The sequence below is a fragment of the Rousettus aegyptiacus genome, unplaced genomic scaffold (assembly GCF_014176215.1).
Source record: "Rousettus aegyptiacus isolate mRouAeg1 unplaced genomic scaffold, mRouAeg1.p scaffold_m13_p_12, whole genome shotgun sequence".
In the NCBI taxonomy this organism is placed as follows: Eukaryota; Metazoa; Chordata; class Mammalia; order Chiroptera; family Pteropodidae; genus Rousettus; species Rousettus aegyptiacus.
The window spans coordinates 6,818,511-6,842,870 of record NW_023416287.1 but is presented as its reverse complement, the minus strand read 5'-3'; the positions used below and the strand labels follow the sequence as shown (position 1 = coordinate 6,842,870).

At 49.3% G+C, this 24,360-nt stretch overlaps 1 protein-coding gene across 3 annotated transcripts in view; it reads right to left on the bottom strand.

The window, feature by feature from the left end:
* ATP9A (ATPase phospholipid transporting 9A (putative)) overlaps positions 1–24,360 on the bottom strand; it is a 108,883-nt gene that overhangs the window by 36,919 nt on the left and 47,604 nt on the right. For all 3 annotated transcript variants that reach the window (XM_016122075.2, XM_036229273.1, XM_036229272.1), the window contains exons 10-14: positions 20,185–20,261; positions 18,813–18,973; positions 16,741–16,883; positions 15,620–15,732; positions 6,718–6,930 (exon numbers count right to left, since the gene is read on the bottom strand). In XM_016122075.2, the coding sequence (XP_015977561.1) occupies positions 6,718–6,930; positions 15,620–15,732; positions 16,741–16,883; positions 18,813–18,973; positions 20,185–20,261 (707 nt within the window). The remainder of the gene's footprint in view (positions 1–6,717; positions 6,931–15,619; positions 15,733–16,740; positions 16,884–18,812; positions 18,974–20,184; positions 20,262–24,360) is intronic.

The following is a 24,360-nucleotide window of genomic DNA, read 5'->3' as shown; positions in this document are numbered from 1 at the left end:
GGGGCAGAACTAAAAATAAAACCTAGCACCTGGGTGTTCCAAAGAGATGCAGGATGCTCTCCACGCACATGCTCTGCTGGCAGGAGGGGAGACCCACTCACGCGGCTCCACGCCCAGCGCTCACGGATGGGACCGTTTCAAGGTTACTGTGAACTAGAGAGGAAATACACCCTTCCTGGTGTTCCTTCCCAGAGGGCAGGGTTCCAGAGAGATCAAAGCCCGACACTCGACACTCGGAAGCTAGGCTTCTGGGATCCCGGAGAGGGAGATTGATTATCAACAAATGTGGAGGCTTCCCAAGATGAGAAATGAGGGAGGGGACCAAAAAAAAAAAAAATAACGTCCCGCTGCGCTCGGGAGAACCCGGACTCTGAATGCTGGCTCGGGACAGGGGACCCAAGGGGACCGGAGTAGGTAAGGACAACCAGACACTCTGGAACCCGAGTTCCCCAAACGCAGGTGCTTAACTCTCTCTGCGGCACCTGCGGAGTTCACAAAGCACTTTCAAGCCGTCGCCCCACGGGTGGCGGAGCAGCACCGCACGGTCATGCGCCCAGCCTCTAGGACAGGACGCGAGCTGCCAGTCACGTGACCTTGGGAACCTTCCTTAGCCGGCCACACCATCTGTAAAACGGCACGATCGTAGTGACTGGGTGATGATGGGTGCCCAGGGCGCGCTGCCGGGCACAGAGCAGGCACTGGGCAGGTGGCCGCCTCCTACCGCGGTCAGTGCCACTGCTGTCCTCGCTGTCTCAAAGGGCCTGTGAGCTCGGCGGCATTTAGCCCCTCTCTGCCTTTTAGGAGGCTGAGTTCGGCGATGATTTGCCTGAAATCACACAGCTAATCGAGTCAGACTTTGGAAGCACCACACTGGCAAAGGTGAGGAGGCACAATAATACGATGTCCTCGCCTTTTCCGAAAGTGAGTGGGAAGGAGGGTCTCGAAATGCAGACTTTCACAGACGCCACGGGCAGCCCACGGGAACACAGAAAACTCAGCCCCCGGCCGACGTCATGGCTCAGGGCAGTGGCGCACCACGTGCCGACACGCTTTAGTAAGACGAGTTACTAAAAGTGCAAAACTGTCCGATAATTGACGACGGTACCTTTACGTTTTTCTTGAATGTTAATGAGAAAAAGGTGAGGAAAATTCTAATGTATGCAAAGAATCACCTCTGCGCGGATACTCGGATAGCAACAGCAGTTCAGGGGAAGCGTCTGAAAGAGGGGGCGCCGTGCAGAGCCCGCGAAGACGGAGGTCTCTGGGATGGAGAAAGGGAGACAGATTCCCACCCTGTGCCCCGAGCCTGGGCAGAACATGCCCTGAGCCCACAGAACGTGCGAGACAGTGTAGAACTTGTAATTAACGGCTCCGAAATGACTGAGAAAACTCTGGGAAGATCTGCACCAGAACGCAAACAGTAGTCATCGCGAGGTGGTGAGACAGGTAACGTTCATTAACTTATTTTTTGAACCCACAATGCCTATTTTTTCTAAAGGGAGAACATTGGTACTTGTGATTTTAAAAGTTAAAATAAAAAAAAATTTAGAACTTTTTTTTCACCGTGAAAGAATTCATGGAAAAGACAAAAGACTACCGCCTCCTTCCTAGAGCGCTCACGCCAAGAAACAAATACGTTAAAAGCTATGTAATCGCCACGACCTCCTCCCGCTCCACTGACCCCCCCCCCGCCCACCTCCAGTGCGCCTCAATATCCTCAAGTGATGGCATGCCATCAGGGCTGAAACCTGCGCTCGCTCGAGCATCACGGGGTCTCTCCTGCCAGATTAGATCTCTTTCATGTCCCCTAGGAGCTACTGTACTATGGCAGGGAGGGCCCGGCGCCCCTGGGCTGTAATCCATAGCTGAATAAAGACCCTTCAAGGCTTCCACAGCCCAACGTGCACAGGAAACAAATTTAGGAAATGCAGCTTTCTGTTACAGGAAATGAATCCTGCCCCGACTGGTAGAAATTACTCCGGCAGCTCCAAAGGAAAGTGAATACTGGCTTCTATGTGTATTCCATAAACTGACCTCGCCTTGACCAGAGACGTTTTATTGATATAGAATTTCAAAGGTGGGATTCTAGACCCCGCCACGTGGATGGGGAATCTCAGAGGGGTTTGAGAACAGAAGAGCCTTTGCGCGGTTTCGCTAAAACTTGACGTGGCCTTCTTTTTCTGGCACTCGGTGTGTTTACGTAAACAGATCTGTATTTTGCGGCTTTTTGTGACTTTTGAAATAGTCTAGGAGGCTGATGGATGAAACATTAACGCTAGTTAATGCCTTTTGTTAACAGGGTTGTGGTTTACTTTTTTTCTTATCCGTTTTCATATATTCTACCATAAGCAGGAGACTTGTGTGCAAAAAATGAAAATAAAAAAGAAACCAAGAAGGTGATACTGACCTCTATGAAGACATCAAAGGACCAAAAAAAAAAAAAAAAATTCATCCATTACTCAGAATCTAGGGGGAAAAAAAAAATCTGAATTCTGGTACAGTTAGGGGACAGAAGAGAGAAAGGACTGTTCACTTCAAGAAAAAGGCGTTAAGAAGCACGAAACATTCCATGGAAGGGTCTTTGCACAGCCCCAAAGCAAATATATCGAAGTCGGGAGGGACAGGCGCCAAGGACCCCACGTACGCACGTCACAGCCACCGGGCCCGGTCGGAGCTCAGGGGCAGAAGTGCCGACTGATCTCGATCGGGTCCCCGACATTTGGAACTCGTCCCAATTCCATCAAGTAGCCATAAGCTGCCGTTCCCTGCCCACGACTACCAAGAACTGGGTCTTTTCTCACACCTACCACTCGGGGGGCGCGTCCTCCCATTCCCGAAGGGAAAAGGGAGATCGAACAGCATAAACCTGGGGCCCACATGACGACAAATCTGACAAGTGTTTGGGTACCACGGCCCAGGTCTGGGTAGGACAGCGGGCACATTGCTCCCTCCCCCTTCTCTGTTTCTGCAGACGGTGCCCACCTAGGAATCTGGCCAAGGGTTCCCACGGGTTCCACCCTGAAAATGTGCTTCAAATGTCAATGGTCACGATGAACTCGGCTTCGTAGCCTGAACTGTTGCACCAACAATGCACAGAGCAGAAGGAGGTGCCTTCCAGGGGACATGTTCCAGTGCCCCCCAGAAAGGAGGAGGAAGTGACCGCACAGGGCATGAGACATCCAAGGACCTCTCGTTTCTGAACTGCGGAAAAGATCCTCACTGTGCCGCCCCCCAGACATCAGTACGCAGGGGCTCTCCGAAAGTGTCAGGCGAGTCCGGGCCTTTCGAGCACTCACTCACTCAGAGACGCCCCCTCCTTCCTGAAAGGAGCGACAAATGAACTGGGAGTCCCGTAACGTTGGTGGAAGAGTAAGATGTTCCGGGACACACTCTGGTCATTTTTATCACGGGCCTTGAAAATACCCATTGGATTTGACCCTCGGGATTTCCTGACTGACTGTTTAATAAGGGTGTCGTAATACCCTCTCGTGTCCCATGTCACACACACATGGAGGTACAGCGAGGGTAAGTGAACGGCCTGGGGGTGGAGCAGGGATCCCCAAGACTCGGGGGCTCAACTGTCCCACTCTCGCGACCCTGGGGGTACCGGGCTGCTGTCTTGTCGCAGGCACTCCGATACGCCTGCTGAATTAATGAACCAGCAACACCATCTCTAGACAGACCAGGTGTGAGGATGCTCACTGAAAGATTATTGCTAAAAATTAAAAATGACCTAAATCTCAGTAATAGGAGAACTGTTAAAGATATTAGGATACGTACATATGTTGTAATTCCAGAAAATTGTTTTTTTAATAATATTCGAGAAAATTGGTAAAGAGGCATGATAAAATATTAGGTGAAAAAGGAGGCTACAAAAATCCTACCTATATTTCAATGTCCATTTTTTTAAGAAAAAAATATATAAAATGCTGGAAGGCTATATCTTAAAATGTTCTTAGTGGCTTCTGAAAAATAATTCAGTAAAATAATTGCGTTTTGGATCCAAAAACAAACGCCCTAGGTTGGAACCCTGGCTCCGTCACTTTGGGCGTGGGTGTCGTGAGATTAATCAGCAAAGGACAATGGTACCTTTACCGTGAGGAAATGGAGCGAGCGATTGGCCAAGCGGCCAGAATTCACGTCGCCAGGAGTGGGGCGTGCCAGGATCACGTGGCTCCTGACAACGTCGTGCACCGCGGGTGCCGCCGAAAACGCGCGGCCTGCTGCTGCTCTGCGTGAAAAAAAAAACGTGGGACGGGCCCGGACGGAGGGATGGACGGTTCTACGAAACACTTGGCCCGTATCCTGCGACAGTGTCAAGGTCAGGACAGTCCAGGAAATGGGAGAACTGTTCCGACTACGAGAGATTTAAGAAGCGTGACAACTGGATGGAGCGTGGGCTCTTGGGCTGAACCCTGACCTGGGGAACGTTCTTTTTTTTGGGGGGGGGGGGTTAAAAAAGTAACTTAGGAGCACAGCTGATGAAATTGAAGTAAGATCTGTGGGTTAGACACTAAATAATATTGTGCTGCTAGTAATGTCCTGACTCTGATAAAGGTCTTCATTTTTCAGGAACAAAAAGCAAAATACTTTAAGAGTAATAGAGGATCCTGTCTACAGTTTACTTTTCAAAGAGAGAACGATAAAGAAAGGGTGGGAAAATGCCATCTTTTGAGGAATCTGAGTGACGTTTTGGTAAATGGAAATCCTTTGTACTAATTTTATAACTTCTCTGTAAGTCCGAAATTATTTCAAAATAAGAAAGTTAAAAAAAGAAACAGTTGACTTTAGGCTAAATGTTTAACCTCTCCATCTCCGAATATTCTGAAAGTGAGGACAGTAATAGTGCCTCTTGGTTGGTAGAAAGAGTAAATGCGTTAACACAGAGAACGCACTTCGTGTGGGTCCCGATGCCTGTTTTTATCCTTTACGGGTGAGATTGCAATGGACCCATTTTCCTCTTTACGGTCTTCTGACATTTCCAAATTTTCTACACTAAAATAAAGTTAATTGCTTTCATAATCAGAATAAAAGTTTTCTTTAAGGAAGAAGGAGTAAAACTGGAAGTATGAAGACCGAAAGGTTAACAGACTGGTGAAACACGGACCTGTGTCTGAATGACACTCGAGTCAGGAGGACAAAAGATATGACGCTATTTTCATGCTGGGCGAGATCTCTGCCCACCCACGTGCAGAGGGTGTTCCTACCACGTGACACCCTAAAAGGAAAAGCGATCAGCGCTTGTCGCGGAAAACATTAAAGGAACAACCGAGCTGCCAGGCTCTCTGCTCTTGAACGTGGAATCGAATTAACTCTTTTGGTTTTAGCCAGAGAACACGCTTAGATAGGAACGGCGACGTAAAAAGGCGTGGCTTAGGGGACTTCGTCGACATTAGAAACCTTTGCGCTTCCGAGGATACCATCGAGGAAATGATGATAGCCTTCAGAACGAGAGAACAGATTTGCAAATCATATACATCTGAAAAGAGATTTACACAGGCTATAGAAAGAACTCATAATTTAATGAGAAAAAGACACATGACACAATTACAAGTGGGCAAAGGACATGGAAAGACGTTTCTCCAAAGAAGATACGCGAATAGCCAGTAAGCGCGGGAAGAGAGGCTTAGCATCATTCGCCATCGGAGAAACGCAAACCAAAACCACAGCGAGGTTCCCCTTCGCACCAGCTAGGATGGCGAGACTCAAAAGGACCAAGGATGGCAAGTGCTGGCAAAGACGTGGAAAAACCGGAGCCCTCACACGCTGCTGGTGGCTATGTCAAACGGCACGGCCACTTTAGGACAGTCTGGCAGCTCCTCGAAAGGTTGAACGTGGACTTACCATGTGACCCGGCAATTCCTCTCCTCGATATACACCAAGAGACGAAAACGTATGTCCACACACACAAAAAAAACTTGTACACAAATAAATGTTCATAGCAGCATTATCCATAATGCCCCCCCCCAAAAAGATATACAATCCAAATGTCCGACCAATGAACGCGTAGACAAAATGTAGTGTTATCGACACAATGGAATGTTACTCCCTTGCAAAAAGCCATGAAATTCTAATACGTGCTACGACACGGATGAATCTTGAAAACACGCTAAGTGAAAGAAGCCAGACATGAAAAGTCACGTGTTGTATGTTTCTATTTGGATGAAAGTTCCCAAATAGCCAGACAGAGATGAAAAGTAGGTTAGTGGTTGCCAGGGGCTGGGGTACGGGTCAGGGCGAGGGATCTAAGGGGAGATGAGCATGGAATGCTTCCTTTTGGGGTGATGAAAATGCTCTAAAATTAATCGTGATACTGGTAGCATAACTCTGAATATACTAAAAAAAACAACAACAACACTGAACCATATGAGTTAAATGAGTGACTATGGTATGTGGATTTTATCTTAATAAAACTGTTATTTTTTTTTTTAAGGGGATGTGATTTAAATGGAACCTCGTGCCCCTACGGGCTGGCCACCCTAATGACAAGCGAGATCTCTTGCTTGTTCCTAATTCAGGGCAGATCTCAAGTCCATGACTGTCTCTCCTAAGGAAGATCCTCTCCTGCATGTATTTGCAAACGCACTTCCCCAGGAGCCCTGCGTCACCCCGGCTCCTGTCTGTCCCGACAGGTGGCTCCCTTGGGGAGCGGCGCCTAGAGCATGTGGAAGATGGGCAGGGCCTGTGGGCAGCACGAGGCGCCTGCCCGGCACTTACCTCGTCCGGGCTGGATGCCTGGTACACGCGGCATGAGTCTTCGTACTGCTTCTCGGCCTCGGCCTGGTCGGTCACACCGTTGGACTCGTACACGGGAGTCACGTTGTGGCAGAGGGCGATGGCCTTCACGGCTTCGTGCACGCGGCTGCTCATGGTCCGCCGGACTTTGGTGGTGAGCGTGGGGCCCTTCTGAGCGGGTGGGTCCTGGGATTGCTACGGGAAGGAGAAAGCAACAGGAAGGTGAAGAGAGGCACACGGGGTCTCGAGAGCGTAGGGGGAAACCACGTGGAGGTACCGCTTCCCTTACGTAACTAATACTCACACGGCTCTGATACGTAACTCGTGGCTATGCTACAAACGGCACGTCACTCTCAGAGACCCAATCAGTTAAGCTTGGTCAAAAATAAAAGTAAAAAGGCAAAATAAAAACAGGAAAGAAATTACAACTTAGTGAGGACGGGTGAGTCTACCAGTGAACCACTGTTTTTAATGTACGTTCTTCTTGGTTTAAAATAAAAGGCAAGGATCTCAAATGGTCTATGCAGGTAACCACCACCTGTAACAAGTAAGCCAGGCCCGGGCCAGGTAGCCGAGTCAGCAACAACCAGACAGAAACCTGGCCAGGTGAACACACCACACAATGGTGCCCAGCACTATGCTTAAGGTAGATTCTCCAAAGTCATTTTTAATGTGCTCAGTGTTTACCCTAACTCGTCTAAGAAGCCATGTTGTTGCTTACACGGGGCTCCTCCATCCCTCCGTTCGTACCTTTCGACACACGGCTGGGCCTCCTTAACGGGTCAAGTCTTGGGGAAAATGGTTTCAAGCAACATGGTAAGAAGAGTACTGAGGATTAAGAAATCTGGGCTTTATTCTCGGATGGGTTGTGAATAGCTGTGTGACCTCGAGAAAGTCACGTCTGCTCTCTGGGTCTCAGTTTCCTGCAGATGAGAATAGTAGGCGGGGTGTGGGGAGGAGGAGAGTGTGCAAACCACGCTCCACACCCGAGCAGCAGGAACCCTGCGGAACCCACTCAGCGCCCCCAGATGCGGGGGGCAAGCAGCCCACTCCTATCTGTACACGTCGGGGGCCGGGAAGGCCTTCCTTTGAAAAAAGAGATCTCCTACCTTGAAATATAATGAAAAAATTAAGACCACTGGGAAAAGATCACCTGTTAGCTGCGTATGTCTCAATGTTCAATAAAACCCAGAGGCCTTCCCAGGGACCGCAGGGCCCACCTGATCTGCCCCGCCCACCTCTGCAGCCCCCTTTCTTGGCTTCTTCCTCCTCATTCTGCCTGCTCCAGCCACGGGGGCCTTTCTGGTCTCTGAACACTGCTGAGCTCCTTCCTGCCTCGGGGCCTTTGCACCTCCTGTGCTCGCTGCCTGGAACACCGTTTCCGCAGGGCTGGCTCACTCCACCTCATCATCGAGGGCTCAGTTCCAATGTTACCTGCTCAAAGAGGCCTTCTCTGAGCCCCCTAACTCATGTTGCCCACGTGCCCTCCCCCCCGAAGTCGTGCTTCTGCACTACCCTGTTCTACACGTAACTGTCCTTGCTGCCTAAAACTGGATTGTCTGCCTGATGACTCTCCTGCTAGACATGAAAATAGCTTGTCTATTACATCCCTAGTGCCTAGAGCAAGAGATGTTCACCGAACAAACAAACGACCTAATACTCCCCAGGTGATGGTGGGAAGGTCCTCCCTTGAATTTTTTTCCATCTCCGATAAGAAATAAATATCATACTGACCATCAGTTTCAGGTTTTAAATCATAGTTTTGGACAAAGGACCTGCGAGAGTCTCTCTGCCTCCATGGCTCAGTCCTGGAAGCAGAGATGTGTGTGGACCTACTGGATGCAATATTCCCCTAAAAACATATTTTATCTAACAGAGGAAAAGCGATCCGATTTTTTACAATGAATCGCATTTCATACCCATAAACACATGGTCGCCCAAAATAGAGAACAGATGGATTACGAACAACAAGAAAATGACTTTCATTTAATTTTTAATACTATTTTTAGCAGCGGCATTAGACTCTTCAGGTAATTAGACAATTACTAAATTATTCTGGTCATGTAGGCACACACGCTGCTCCGGCTTCCTGCTCTGTTAACCTCTGGTGTCAAGAGGACACGAGTTTCACTTCCAGGCCAAAGGGCACTGCATGGTAACAATAATTAGAGTAATGAATCAGGACTACAGTTTAAATGAATCATTACTTTGCCAAGTGCTTTCGATTATTAAAAAGACTTAACTCTAAAATTATAACAAGGACTGAAGATTTACAGAAAGGTTCTCTCTGCTGGAGAGACTAAATCGAGAACGTGTTTTCTAAGTTCTAAAATTTTTATGTTCCAGCCACGGATGCGCGTCTTCATTTTTGCCCACATTCCTCAGCACCTGGACCAAATTATGATTTAACATGAGGGGCAATAACCAGACCTTTGACAAAGTAATTGCTCTGGCTGGCAAGTTTTTGTAACCGTGGGTTTGAATGAAAGGCTAAGTTACGGGCACGCTTTACAAACCTTTTGGGTTTTATAAGCAATCCGACTGCATGTCTACAGAAGTCAAATACCTCCACTAATATTTCAAATGTGGGATAACACAGAGAGCTCTGGGGTTCTGTACGCCAGGTGAAACCAGTCCAGAAAAACAGGCAGAAACACAGACGACCCAGATTTTTGTGAAGACCTTATTTCAGATCAGGGACGCATTTGACGACAAGTCAGAAGATGAAGATGATTAGCCGAGACCAAGCATCGCAGGCAGGTGGTTTAACGTCTCCAGGTTCATTTATTTCTCTCTTAAATCAGCGCAGAGGCCCATTCCTACTGAGCTGTTGCCGGGAGGAGGGGCCGTAACCACTGACTCTAAAATTCCCTTTTAATTTTCAAATAAAAGGCTCATACACACACCGAGTGGGAATCCACCTCGATCATTAAGGCCCTGGTAATTACCGGGCTTGGCCCGTATCAATGTTAGGCCCTGCCTTCAAACATCCCCACATTCCCCATATGGAAGAGTTTCACATTGTACAGTGTTTATCTCTGGCCTCCTCCCCATCAGCCCTTTAACCTACACACATTTCTTCTTACTTAAAAAATACCAGGGGAAAATAAAAACAGATGTGGTATCCACAGAGGCAGGTTAAGACTCTTTCTGCCCTGGGGAAAAACCGCTGGTCCTCTTAGGGAGAGAGGCCAAAACAGGAGGTCACGCAGTTGGGGAGGAACCAAGATCTCTGCATACAAAGGCCCCTGATTTGGGCCCCTGGGTGGGTCCCCTGTACATATAATGTTTTGAAGCCATTCTACAGCATCCCAGCAACAAATGAAGCCATTCTACAGCATCCCAGCAACAAATGAGAGACGGAGAACCAGTGATAAAACAGGCCTCCAATTCTCATTAATGATCTAGGCAGGGCCCCTTTCCAGGGAGAATTCCAGCCTATATATCAGGACTCACTAATACAAAACTTAAATATTGAGTCGCCATGAATATCAGTGTTCTTTCTAAAGAACACAGTTAAAACTTCACCACCGCAATTATTATTATCCACTCGTAATTTTAATGGATATTCTGGAGGGGTTACAATGGATACACACACACACACACACACACACTGTTGAAGAGAAGGATTCCTGTTTCGAAAGCCCCACTTTGCTCTCCCAATAAAGCTCAAAGCTGATAACTCATTAACCTCAAAAGGCCACCCACAGAGATGGGCTCAGAGCTACTCCTTCTAAATGAATCACCTTGATTTACAGGCTGAGTAAATGACTGGATAAATACAACAGTTACTATTTACTAGTAGACACCTTGGAGCATGACAAAGGCAACAAATTTCAAATCCTTGAAAATGAACCCCAGAAAACCCAGGTTTTTCAACTTGGGGGATTCTGCCCACCATTGGGCAACATAAGGAGATATTTCTGGTTGTCACAACTTGGCCGGGGGGCGGAGTGGCGGGGGGTGGGGGGTGCAGGTGCTACACACATCTAGATGGCAGAGGGCAAGGATGCTGTTAAAATCCTACAATTTTACTGGACAGCCCTCACGACAAAGAATTGTCCAGCCCAACGTCACATGCTGAAGCTGAAAACCACAATATAAAGTCACCAACACAAAAACCAGGGCCAGGAAGCAGGGGAGGCCTCATTGTGCAGGCTGGATCCTGTCGATTTGAAATTTCAGTCATGCGTTCGTCTTGGACTGTTGCACTAACGTGAGTTTTTAAGATGTTGCATTATGACTGATCTCGATGACTATGTTTTCTCACCCCATTAAATTCTGCTCCCTAGGCACATACCTCATTCATTTTACTCTCGTCCTAGCCCTGTTATAAAACCATTAAAAATTATCCTAATCATTGATGTGAGTGTGGGGGGGGGCGGAGTTAGATAGTGTTATTCTAACAGTGGTTCTTAACCACTGTCAGAATAACCAAATAAGACTTCAGGTCCATATGCTTGACCCACTCCCACGGAATGCAGAGGGCCCAGGCATAGACACATGTAACTCTGCAAGAAATTCTGATGTTCAACTCTAGTCTTGAAAAAATTATGAAAATACGATGCCTTCTTGTTATAAAGAAAAAAAGAAACACACACACACACAAACAGGACACGTCTCCAGACACACAAACGCAGAGAAATAACTAGGCGTTTTGAACACCCCAGCATTAACCCTGATTCTTTCTGAGTGATGTGAATATAGGTGCTTTCGATGTTTTTTCATTGTATTTGTCTATAGTATTTATTTCCAGCTCCCTCCCCAAAAATGTATCATAAAAAGGTATTTTTAATGAGTGAGAAACAAAGTAAGCTGTGTTCCAGAAAAAAATACACAGATAAAAAATTCTTGGGGAGCACAGCAGAGGGAATGTAGTTAGCGTTAAGATGATGGCTAGGTGGAGGGCCAGGGGAGGGAGAGAGGGAGCAATGGGAGAAATCGTTCTACGAGCTATAAAGATGTCTAACTGATGCACTGTATATTTGAAACTAACTGAAATGAATAAATTTTTCTAAAATTGGGGGGAAAAATTCTTCCTCGAGAAAACATAAAACTAACCTTACCTACGTTTCCTGCGGATGCAGAAAGCGAGAAGGCTAAGTACCCACTGAATGAACCAGAAACTCACACATTCCCCAACACACCGAAAAGGAAAAACGGAAGCTCGGCAAATTCCAGCTCTAACGACAAATCCTAACAATATTAGAGACAAAGGAGTACGCGGAAAATGGCAGTTCACAGATCCAAACGTGGAGACTATCAATGAACGTTTTTTGAAAACTACGCATGTACAGGTAGAAAACGTTCCAGAACACTCCGCAGCGCTGGTCCTGACCTTCTGTGGAGCAAGGAAACATTGCGAGGCCCCCGTCTTCCACAGTCGTCCATGTTTTTTTTTCGGACACACATATCGACAGAAGTTAAAGATATTTTCATTTGCTGGGGAAGTAAAGTAAAAATAGGCGACGACATATTCCAGGTAACACAGACCAGTTGTCTCAAAAACGTTTGAGGACCCTCTATGCGGCGCTCTATAAATATTGTATTCGGCATTATGAAACGACAACAACAACAAAAAAGAATGAATTTCCAGAGAGAGATGATGAAAATGAAAAACAGCATTTTTCACAGCACTAGCTAATGTCTCAAAAAAAAAAACAGACACTCAGGGTATTGGGCACTGAGAAGTGCAGATTTAAAATTACACTTCGAATTGCCCTTTCTGTTATTTAGTCAAAAAAGATGATGAAGAGCAGACGCACCCTATGAGCAGGAATTCCCCTGAGGATGTTATGCTACGTGAAATCGGCCGGGAGCAGACGGTACTGAGTGATTCCCATGTATAGAAAATGTCCAGAGCAGGCAAATCTATAGAGACAGAGAGCAGTCTGGAGGTGGCCAGAGGCCGAAGGAATGAGGATTAGCTGGGAGTCCAGAAGACACGGCGTTCAGTTGTGGGTGATAAAAACGGTTGGAAATTACACGATAGTGAAGGTTACATCATGCTGAGAATACATGAAAAAAAAAAAAAAAAACACTGAGAACTACGCGCGTTGAAAGAGTAGACTTTATGATTGGTGAACTGCATCTCGATTTTGTTTCAGAGGTGCCAATCAATACATAAGCCGGAAGAGAAAGCATTGCCTCTCCTTAGCCTATCATGGTTTTATCTTACGGAGCTGTGGCCATTTCCCTGTGGTTTACTTGGGCTTGTGTTCATGGTCTGGATTTCCCCTGAAGTAGACTTTTCAAGCCAGCTGCTCTCTTTATGAGGGTGATTTAGTTAAACAACGTCCCTCGAGCCAGTCGCCTGGACACCCACATATCCTGTCATCTCCATTTCAGTGCTCTGAAAATAACCCACTGTAGAACTCTGACTCCCTCCTGCAGGACACCTCATGGACCGACCCTGACAAACGCTTGCCTGATGATACCCGGAGTGAGGGTCCCTGGGGTCGATCTCCATCAGGAAGATTTACACTTTGCTTTAACTTTGAAGTGAACGTGAAATGTGCAGAGATGCTCGAATCCTTTCTTCCTCACACCAATGAGTCGCCTTGCCCACTGCTTTAGACACTGACGTTCTGAAGAATGAGGCAAACCTCAGGTCCGCGGCTGCTGTTCTCAGACTCTGTTGTGCTCTAGAATGACCTGCTTCACCAGTTAAACCTGGGGGGCTAGAGATTCTGACCGTCCCAAGTAACCGGACCCGGGACCTCGAGATACCGTGCTCTACAAAACACAGTTATAAAACCCTACTATTAAACTCCAAAAGTCAGACAAATGACATAATGGGCTCATGGGAACCCTTTTAGGACCGGTGGACATATTCTAAGATTGAATTGTAGCGGTGGTTCTGGAACTCTGTAATTTACTTTAAAAAAATCACTGAATTTGTACACTTAATATCACTGAATTTTGTGGTATGCACATTATACCTCAAAAAAGCTGTTTTAAAAAAAAAAAAAAAACATGAGCAAGCCTTCCTATGTCTCATCACCAAAGTCTTCATGGGTTTACTGTAGGATTTTTAGCTGTCACGACGGAAGGATGCACACCCCGCTTTGGGGCTGGGGTGCACTGTAATTCTGAGCTCACGCCAGCCTCGAGATGCCCTAACCCCATTAACACGTCAGCTGTTTTAAACCCAAGGCCAGCCGATGGGATGGGAAATCAATTTATGAGCTTCCGCTAACGAAAGGTGAGGAGTTAAGAGAAGCCGCAGCAGGGAGGAGGGAGGACCCCGGGCATCCTGAGCTCGGGGCGACGCCGAGCGTGCGGGGGGCGGGGGGGGGGGGGTCCAGGCTGAAGCTCCAGGCCGGGGCTGCAGACAGTGGCAGGGGTCGTGGGCACCCACAGGGAGACGGGAGCTGGGCGGGGAGGGGACCGCCCACACGGGGCCCAGCACGGAGCCCGGGAGACACCAAGGCCACAAGCCACGTCCTTCCTTAAGCTACGAGCGTTTCGCGGCCGCTTGTCGATGGTGACGTTGCGTGGGTTGAATGCACTGTTCTCCATTTAAAATCCACGCCCGTCCACTATGCGGCGACAGAAATCTAACTATGGGCAGCGAACACACAGGGTAAACAGATACACACCTTACTGGTGAATTAAAGTGTATGGCTGAAACTTACTGGGTTTCATTAACCGATGTCACCATACGAAATAAATTAATTCATTAAAATTCAATCCCCTCCCACGTCCACACCACCCCGCCCCCATGCTCTGTCACTTTCAGCAGGCACCCCAGAATTCCAGGTGTGCACGTTCTAGAAAATTAAACGTTGACCATCACAGCATCAGGAAGCAGTCAAGGATTCCGCCTTTAACCCTTACGCAGAAGTACTTCGCATTTTTAACTGGCCTTCTGACAACAGAATCATTATCTATCTTGATAAATTTAAGCAGAATACGGCCTCTTAACACTATTGTCTCCAAACAAGAGCCATAACGCAGACCTGGTCTGATGCGGTCCATCCCTGCCCTGCCCGTCTCGGAATTACCAAGGGCTTCGTTCGTTTGTTTGTTTGTTTGTTTGTGTGCCATCTTTATTTTAAAACACAGATGCCCAGGCTCTCCCCTCATCTTAATCTATCAGAATCTCTAGGGTAACAGGCGTAAATCAAAGTCTTTCATTTTGTTTTTAAACACCAATTCTGATGAGCAGCGGGGGTGGGGGGTGAGGACCCACTGATCTAACCTTCTAGGAGTATCAGGACACAGACACAGATTTTACTCCGAAAAACGGGTTTTGGAAAAACTACATAGAAAAAAAAATATATGGGGGCAGATAAGTTGGAAGTCCTCTCTGATGAGTTAATTTCTTCTCCATGACGGCTGAGTTGAATACAGACAGGTAAAGCTAACCAGTAATTTCACGACTTCGCAAAAAGACCACGAATAATTACTGCTTTGGCTCATAACCAGGGAAAAGTTAAAAGTAAATATGTTCATAAAACCAACCACAGCGGATTCTCAAAGCTCCTTCTGGCACCAGTTACTGGGCAAGTAATTTTCCCTTAGGTTTCCCCAATGTTCATTAGTATTTCAATAGTGGATTAACCTTGGGAATGAGGAAGATAGGGCAAAACCTCGGCTGCGATTTTATTCAAAATGTAAAAGGCCAGTGGTTTCCATAGCTTCAGAGGGGAAGGTGGTTGGGGAATGTGGGGGAGTGACTGCTAGTGGATATGGGGGTTCTTCTGGGGTGATAAAGATAAAATTGATTATGGTGATGGTTACACAAGTCCGTGAATAACTAAAAACCCACTGAATCGCACACTTTTCCTGGGCGAGTCACATGGTATTATGAATCCTACCTCAATACGATGTTGATAAATGCAAAGGAATTGTTTTGGGTAATTGAAAGAGAAAACTTTACCTGAGTGTAAATACTAAATATGTGACTTTGCACTTCGTCCATCGAGTCGAGGCCATAGGCCACTGTGCCCAGATGCAGCCGTTTGAAAACCATCTCGTTCTGGGTGAGAGTTCCTGAAACACAAGACGAGTGAGCAATCGCCGACTTCCCGGGGCTTTCACTAGCACACTGACAGTCGTCACGGTTGTTATTTTCTGAGCTGACTAGATGTCCCGCACGGGTGTGGACACCGCCCCTGACGGAGTAGACATCGGTGGCATTTTGTCAGCCCGGGAATCCAACTCCCTTTCTTTTGAAAAGGGCATCCTAGGTTCCCTGGGGACATGACCACCCTTTATTTCCTGGGATGGTCCACAGAGTGTGTCAATCAGGGTGCCTGGCTCATTCCACTGGCCGAGAGGGTCGCACATGGCATACACTAGGCCAATCAGATTCTACCTTGAAGGAACCTGCAACTCGAGCTGACAGATCCGTAGATGAATAGCATCCTGTCACCCCAGTGACGGAGGCCTACAGGGACCGACCCGAGGTCCTGACGCTGACATGTCCAGAACTTTCCTGGCTCCTCTCCTTCCAGAAACCTAGCTCTTCTCTGATTTGGTGAGCCACTCTAGAGCTCAGCAATGGATTCCCTTTCATCCTGCGGTCACTAAATGTAGAGACGAAGCTTAAATCCAGGCCTCCCCACTCCCCAGACCTTGCCCTCCACCACGACGATCTTAAATCGTGGAGCAGCATTTTGGGGTGTGCTAACGAGATTAGGGCTTGAAGCCAGAACGTCTGAGTCCAAAGCCTGCTTCTGCCACTACGTGCTTAGGACAAGCCAGTTAACTTCTGTGCTTCATTTCCTCGTCTGTAAAATAGGGATAAAAATATTCCTGGGTTAACTCCCAAGGTCAGGATAAAGATTGACTAAGTAACTCTATATAAATACCCAGAATGCTGCTTTCCACGTCAATAGTACCATGTGAGGCTCTGATGCTACCATCGCCGCCACCACCAAATGATCAGCCCTCACCAAAACATGAAGACAATAACATAGCAGCAGCATCTATCTCTGGCAAAGGGGATCCGAGCACCGTCTGTCACCTTGAATGCTGGGTGGGCCCCAGGAGGCTCACCTGTCTTGTCTGTGAGCAGGTAAGAAATCCTCCCCAGCTGCTCAGGAATCGTGCTGGAACGGACCACAGTCCCAGGGATTTTGGAATCCCTCCGAATCACCCAGCTGTACACGATCTTCCCCATGTCCAGATTCACGCGCAAACTGGGCAGGAAATCAGAGCGAAGTGGTTACACAGGGTCTACGCCAGGCTCCCGCGTCTGCCACGGTAAACAAGGAATCGAAACACACCTCCCACCGGAGCCACTGCCGCGGCCCCGCCCGCAGGCGTGACGGGTCAACCACCACGATGGAACCACGCGTGAAATGGACCGGGATTTTCATGACGTTATTCCGTCATGGGCCAAGGTCACTCAGAACACTGAGAGCGGAGTTGTTTTTAGCCTTACTTTTTAAAAAATGACTGGTGCTCTGAGCTAATACATTGTCGATCACATAAACTTGTGTGGTGAAATATACATAACATAAAATTTCCCACTTAACCCACTTTCGGTGGACAGTTAGTTCAGCGGCATGGAGTACGTTCACGCTGCTGTGTGCCCATCACCACCATCGATCTCCAGGGCGCCTCCGTCTTCCCGAACTGTAATTCCAAACCCCTTAAACGATAATTCCCCAGCCCCCCTTCCCCACCGGACACCACCACCCTACTTTCTGTCGCTAGGCATCTGACCATTCTAGGCCCCTCATAGAAGGAGAATCATGGTATTTGTCCTTTTGTGCCTGGCTTATTTCCCGGTCTCAGGTCTTCGGGGTTCATCCACGTGGCAGCACGTGACCGAATCCCCTTCTGGTTTAAGGCTGAATGATAGTCCATCATGTGTATTCGACTCATGTTTAAAATATTATTTTATTCCGAAAAATGAAACTACATCCTCAAATTCATTCGTAATCCTTTAAACTGATCCAACTGCCTACTGTTTTACTGGCTGGCCCGAGGCCATATGAAAATTTGATTCACTAATTTTTTCAATCACGTCGTCGATTGAACTTTAAAGATTACAATTTCACTTAACATTATACCATGAGCACTTTTTTTTTTTTTTTTTTTGCTGAAAATAAAGTAGACTTATTTATTCTTTGAAACCATCATCCACAGTATGTTGTCTAGGGAATTCGAGCCCTCGAATTTCACTGGTGTGAAATAGTACGAATCACACTATTTCACCAAAACCACAGTCTCTGTCCTCAGAAAAATACAAACGCTAGCTAGGATGATATAAATATGTAAACATAAGGCAATGCATCAAGGATAAAACAGAGATTATAAGCACCATAAGTTACAGAAAAACTATAGCTCATTTTAATATTTACTGCTCCTTGATTATGGAGAAAAAAACAAGTATATAACAATATGGTACTAAATGAACTGTTAAACCTAGACTGTATATTAGGACGGTTCTAAAAATAGACAGGGCACAAGTGTATTTGATATGAAAAGTTATTCGCAACACGAGCTGTTTAAAAAAAAAGATGGGGGCAGGTTTTATGTAGAGCGGAATCTCTTTTTTCTAAACTAGAAAGCAGCACCTCCCGAAATAGTAGCAGGAATTATCACTTACTGGTGAGATTAGAGGTGATTTTTATTTTAATCTTCTGTGACTAGGAATCTTTGTTTTTTCTACTCTGCTAATCCACCGCTTATATCACTTTTCGAACCATTTATTCAGCTTCCAAAGGAGGCAAGCGAATCATAAGCACACGCCCCCCCAACCTTCCACTGCTGATCAGTCACAATGTCATTTCCCGTTGGGCACAGACTCGGGCTCGGAATCCTTCTCGACACGGTCCTCCCGACGGCCAGCGCCGGCCCCTCGGGCTGACATGTGAGGAACTCCAAGCGGCTTCCACGCGTAGCCTGTAGCCTGTGCGAGGCCAGGCAACACGTTTTCAGGAGAGACTCATTCAAGAAGAGAGGGGTCGTGGAGGCACGTGGCTTTCCAACACAGCAGCCATGGAGCGTGGCTCGCACTGCTGACCCCGACTGTCCTTGGCCATTACGCTGCTGAGGGACCGGCTAACAGAGAGAAGGAAATGCCACGGCGCGCTGACGACCACGCGCCCCCTGCTCACCTGATGGGAATGATGTTGGAAAACAGGAGGAGGAAGCGGATGATCTGCAGGTACCAACGCCCGGCAAAGTGCTGGAGGGCCACCATGACCAGCGACACCACCACCAGGGCGCCGAAGAGGATCTTGGTGAGGCAGTTCACTTCCAGGTCAAACAGGCCAATCTGGGGAAACAAAGGGAGCCCGAGGTGAGCTGGCGCAGCCCGCGGCCCGCCTGGAGAACGGCCCTTCCTCCCATGAACCCCTCCGCCCAGGGGAGACAGGGGGGCCCGTCGACCCCCACAGTTTTGGTTGAGGACACTGGGCGCCATGGACTGGCGCTCGTAACAGACATGAAGGGACCACTAAAAGTCCTGACTTCCATTTTTTAAAATGACTTGAGCAGGTTTAGACCTGGAAATACAGAGGCGGGTTGCTGCTGTGTTTGGGGGCCTCTGCCGTCCTCCACGGTGACTGACAACATGACTCCGGCCTATACGCTTAGCACCGGGCCACATGTGAGTTCAGATCTGCCCGAAAGTTCAGGGCACGAGCCACTGGCGGCGCCTGACTTTCAGGTGCTGCACTAACGACCACGATTATGTTAATAATTACACATCGATTTTAGTACTTTAAAATGTAACTAGGACATCAAACCCTCATTTCACAGAAACGGGGTCCGAGATAAGGCTAAAACACCTACTAAGCATCATTTATCGTTGATGACGGCTGCAGGGGCGGGGTACAAATGACCGCAGTTCAGGGAACGCAGCATTTGTCCACGGTATTGACAAAGCAAACCATTCTGCAGTATTCTGACTCTTAAAAGCTGGAGGAGGGGCGAGGCCAGGAGGGTGGGGGACCCTGCTCTCCATGCCATGCACGCCACGCCCCAGCCAGCGCCGGAACCCAGCCGGCCCTTCCTCACGCAGCCCAGCGGGGCAAGGCGCGTCTGGAGGCCAGAGAAGCACCTGTGCCCACAGGCGGGCAGAAGGGTCACGTGAGACACGGGGGAGGGACATGGCACCAGACACGCCAACCACCCAGGCTCGACGGTTTGCTTTAACTTAAAAGCTTTTAAATTCTGATGGGAATAGAATGTTTGGGTCATAGAATACTTTTTTAATTTAAAAAGTTAAAAATTTTATTCAGGCTTACGTAGTCATATACATATGAATACATACTTGTGCATTATACGTGTGTGTTTATATATCTACAGACGCACACCTACACACATGTACGTACATGAAAAGATAGTACGCTTGAAGGTATGCAACAGTACTGTTAGGTGTTCCCGGTTTTAAATCGAGCCCCTCATCCCATCAACGTCAATCACCAAAATACGCCCGGCCAGAAAGGCCTGAGGAGGACACACGCCCTGGGACCACACACGCACCTTGCTCCGAGGGCTGGACGCATTCATGACGCTCCGGAGTTCCCGGCCCGTGTAAAGAACCACACCCACCACGGTTCCTGCAACGGGAAAAACGCGAGGTAAGGAAAGTCCGCGCGGACGGGGGGCTTGGCCACGGAAGGGCCCGACCGCCCGCGAGGACGATTCCTAAGCCCGACACCACCCGTCCCAGGGTTCGCGTCAGGCCAACCCGTGCGCGACGGCCGCACTGACCGGTGAGGTGGCCGCGCGCGGCAACGTAAATTCAAATTCGATTTAAAATCAAAGACCATACGGGGCTGCTTAGTGGCTGCCATGTGGGATGGGACACAGAGCATGTCCATCATGGCTCCAAGTTCTAAGGGTCAGTGCAGGTCAGCGCTGGCCCATGGGGTCCGGCAGCCCGATGGCCGGGGAAGTAGGGGAGCGGTGGTTTGTCCTTTTGCTGCTGGCCTTAGAGGCTTCCAGAAGTGCCTAGGACATTCCTATCTTCACTAACTATTATGGAAACTTATAAGTACACCCCTATTACATACAGCACGTCCTTCCCGCTGAGTCTGATCCCGTTCAGATGCCATGTTTAACTCGAACACTCAGGGATACCTGTCCAGGTGCCAATTCTCTCCTGACGACTCCCCCAGCCCCCTGCCCAGCCCCCACTGCGGTGCAATAAGGAGACACACAGACGTCGATCCTTCTAAAAGTAAATGATTTAGTGAAGAAGTACAAACGGCCAGTCCCCGTGAGAAAAGATGCTCAACCTAGTGAATACCCTAATGAGAAAACGAAAAATAAACCATTTTTATCCCTATCCTGGTAACAAAAATTCCAAAGACTGGTCTGCCGTGTTAGCCAGCAGTTAGGGAAATGGACCCACTGGCCGGAGTGTGAATGAGGATGACCTGTCTTGGGGGGAACTGTCATTATCCATCAAAAATTTACCTTTGTCTCCTCTCTCTTCAGTGTGTGCCAAGAAAATGCTCAGCACAGTGCGGCAGGCAGACAGGAAGAAAAGCGAGGAACGGCCCCATGGGAGAGGGCTGGGGGCAGCAATGAACACTGGCTGAGGACAGGGGAGGGAGAGCCCGGGAGGGGAGGGGGCGGGGGAGGGGGACGCGGGCCCCGGGTCAGAGTGGCTCTCTGAGTTGAGGACATCTGAGCTGAAACTTGACCCAGGAGAAGGGGCCATCCCTGCAAGCTCTCAGGAAGACCCCAGGAATACAACCCATCTGGTCTCTGCAGGGAAAGGCAAATACCTAACTTTCTCGCCTCCCGCCCGCCCGGCCGTCTCTCAGCCGCCCTGGTAGAGGGACATCCACACACCAAGAGTTTCTGGTAGCCGAGGCCAACCCGGAGGAAGTGCCGGGACTGTGTGTCCTGGACAAAGAGCCCGGGAGGAGGCACTGGAGCTCTCCCTGCCACCCCGCCTGCCACCCCCCAAGTTCAGTGTCCCCCAGCAGAATGCGGGCCCCTTCTAGGCAGGCTGCCAGCAGATGGCAGGCCGGGGGAGCGGGCTGGCCGGCTCCCAGGCAGATGGCAGGCTCCCCTGCTCACGGGCCCGTCGCCCCGGCAGATGGCGGGGCCGCGGGAGCCGAGCCTGGGCTAAGCTCACTCGCTCCTCTCTCGTCTCAGCGCCCGATGTCCAGGGTTCGGGAGGCTTCAAAGCAAATCCACGGAACTTTCTTTCCTGCCATCTCCTCTATAAAATAAGGACCCCCAAAGGGAGAGTCCCCCCACTGGCACCGGCCAACCTCGAGGCCTTTAACACTGCTGAGTAACGCCTCCCGCCACCCCCACCCAGCATCGCCCTGTGCTCAAGACCAGAACCGGACCTGGCCGCAGCCGCCGAGAGAAGCCACGGCCGGGAGCCACGGCCGGCGGCCCCCAGCGCTGAGCTGCTTCTGTCCGTCCGTCCGTCCGTCCGCACAGAGCTTCAAAGGCACTGAATTCACTGCCGACTTTTAAAGAAAGGAACTTGCATTTAAAAAGCTCCGATTCCTGATTTCTTTTGGAAAACCGGAAGCCCTGGAGATGCGGGGCCCACGTTCCTCACGTGACCCCGGCCTCCTCCCCGTGACTGCCCCGCTCCCTACGCCGTCCCCTCTGCCGTCCCTCCCTGCTCTCTCTACTTCTCTCCCGTCTCACTCTCTGCAACCCGCAGACCATGCGACCTTCTCGGTTCTGCCGGCCGGGGCCCCGAGCTGGTTTCTCCAAGGAGCCAGGCTGTGGTGACCGGCATCGCACGAAGCTCTTTGTAACTCTCCACGACGGCGTGGTCCTGGGGTCAGACCTGACTGTGACCCCTTGTTCCCTGCCTGCGACAAGACAAATGCTTGAACCCCGGAGAGCGAGCATTCACAAACGTTCATGGCAATTACACAGCGATGTGACGCCCGAGCGTGCGGTCACAGGACGGGCCCGCAGAACAGGGGACAGCCCAGCAGGACACTATGAAACTCGTGTAGCAAGGTGCACGTGGTGTGACCTGCACGCTAGTCAAACACAGCAGAGCCACTGACCGACCTGCTACAGACTGCGGGTGGAGGGTACGGGGGAGGCCAACAAACTGGTCCCTCACCACTGAGTGTCTGAGAACTGGACCAGAAGCCCTGGGCTCTACACCCACCTAGGCCACCTTCTCTGCCAACATTCCCTCCCTGTCACCATCCTGGGGTCTCCTCGGCTTAGCATCACTGTGTATTGTTACCACGGCAACTGCATCCTCTACAGATGGACCCTGGGCACCTGTGAGGCGAGTTCATCGTTTAAACTTCCAGCTAATAACAGCCGAGGGACCACGAAATGGGAGCTGGATTCTCAAGGGAACGCAGGAGCGAAATCTTGAAAAATCAAGATTACTCGAGTCGAGCACCAGAAGGAAGTGGCTGGCCATCAACGTCCCGTTCGCATTAGAAATCAGAGTGCAGTCAGATATCTGCTCAGTGAGACACCGGGGAAACTGAGGCCACCACAGAACCGGAAAGTGCCCGGGCGCTCAGACTCGCCCGCTGCGGGGCGTGGCCGTCGGCCCCATTGCTGAAATCACTATTCCCTCCCTGCCCGCACCACCAAGCACAGAGAGATCAAGTCACACGAGCAGGAGCAGCGAGCAGCGGGGGAAATGCGTGTTTTAACCATGAACTGTTTGGAATCTCTCCCCCTGTCCCCAAGACCTCGATCTGCCTTCCGATCTCCTCCTCCTCCAAAGCTGTGTGACCTCTGGCAAGTCACTTAACCTCTCTGAGACTCCTGCGCCCCATTCCATGTCCTCTTGTTCATGCTGTGGGACGAAAACGAGAGAATGGCCAAGCAAAGCACTCTGTAAATAAAAAGTGCCTCATAAAGAAAAGATTTCAGTTAATCTCTGAGACTGAGGCTGACGACAAACCTTTTCGACCTCGCCCCCTGCCACCTCAGAATTCTCCGCATCTGCACCTAAATCATTTGCTCTTCTTAGTCGTTTCAGAGGAAAGTCACAGAAGTCTCTCCTGTTTCTTTCTCCTCTCCTCTGTAACCTGTATTATATTTACAGTAACTTGCAAAGCCCAGGAGCGTGGAGGGCGGGATTCTGGGGGCACACTGCCTCAGCGCCAGGTCCTAGCAACGGAGCTCGGCGTTATTAGAGATCGGTGCTCGGTAAAGTTTGCTGCATGGCAGGAAGGAAGGAGAGCAGAAAAACCAGGAGACTGAAAACCAGACATACGCACAGGTATTTATCACTGAAACAGTGATATCATCAGAACAAGTACCTAACCAAAGAAATCGAGGTTATCAGAAGCCACAGGGTGGCCGGTCGGTAACCGAGCGGAATGTCGAGGACCCATTCCTCACGCCTTCAGCCATCTGAGGAAGGGAGAGACGTTCCAGATTATGCTGCAAGCGCCAGCGTGGAAGGGAAACGTGGCGAACCCCCATCTCTGTCCATCTGCACCAAGCAGCGAGGCGAGGCAACTGGGCATCATTTGTGCTGGCCACTCCCTTCCCCGGCCACAGCGTCCTGACTGTCGTACTAAAGAGCCACAAAGAAGCCCCGAGCAGAGGGAAAGGGGCTGACGGGAAGGAGATGTCACACTGGACGAGGAGAAGAACCACCGATTCCTCCGACGGTAAAGAGAGAAAGTCGCAAGCTGTAGAACTGTACGTTAATAACAGCATTTATCATTGTGACGTGTGTGATTT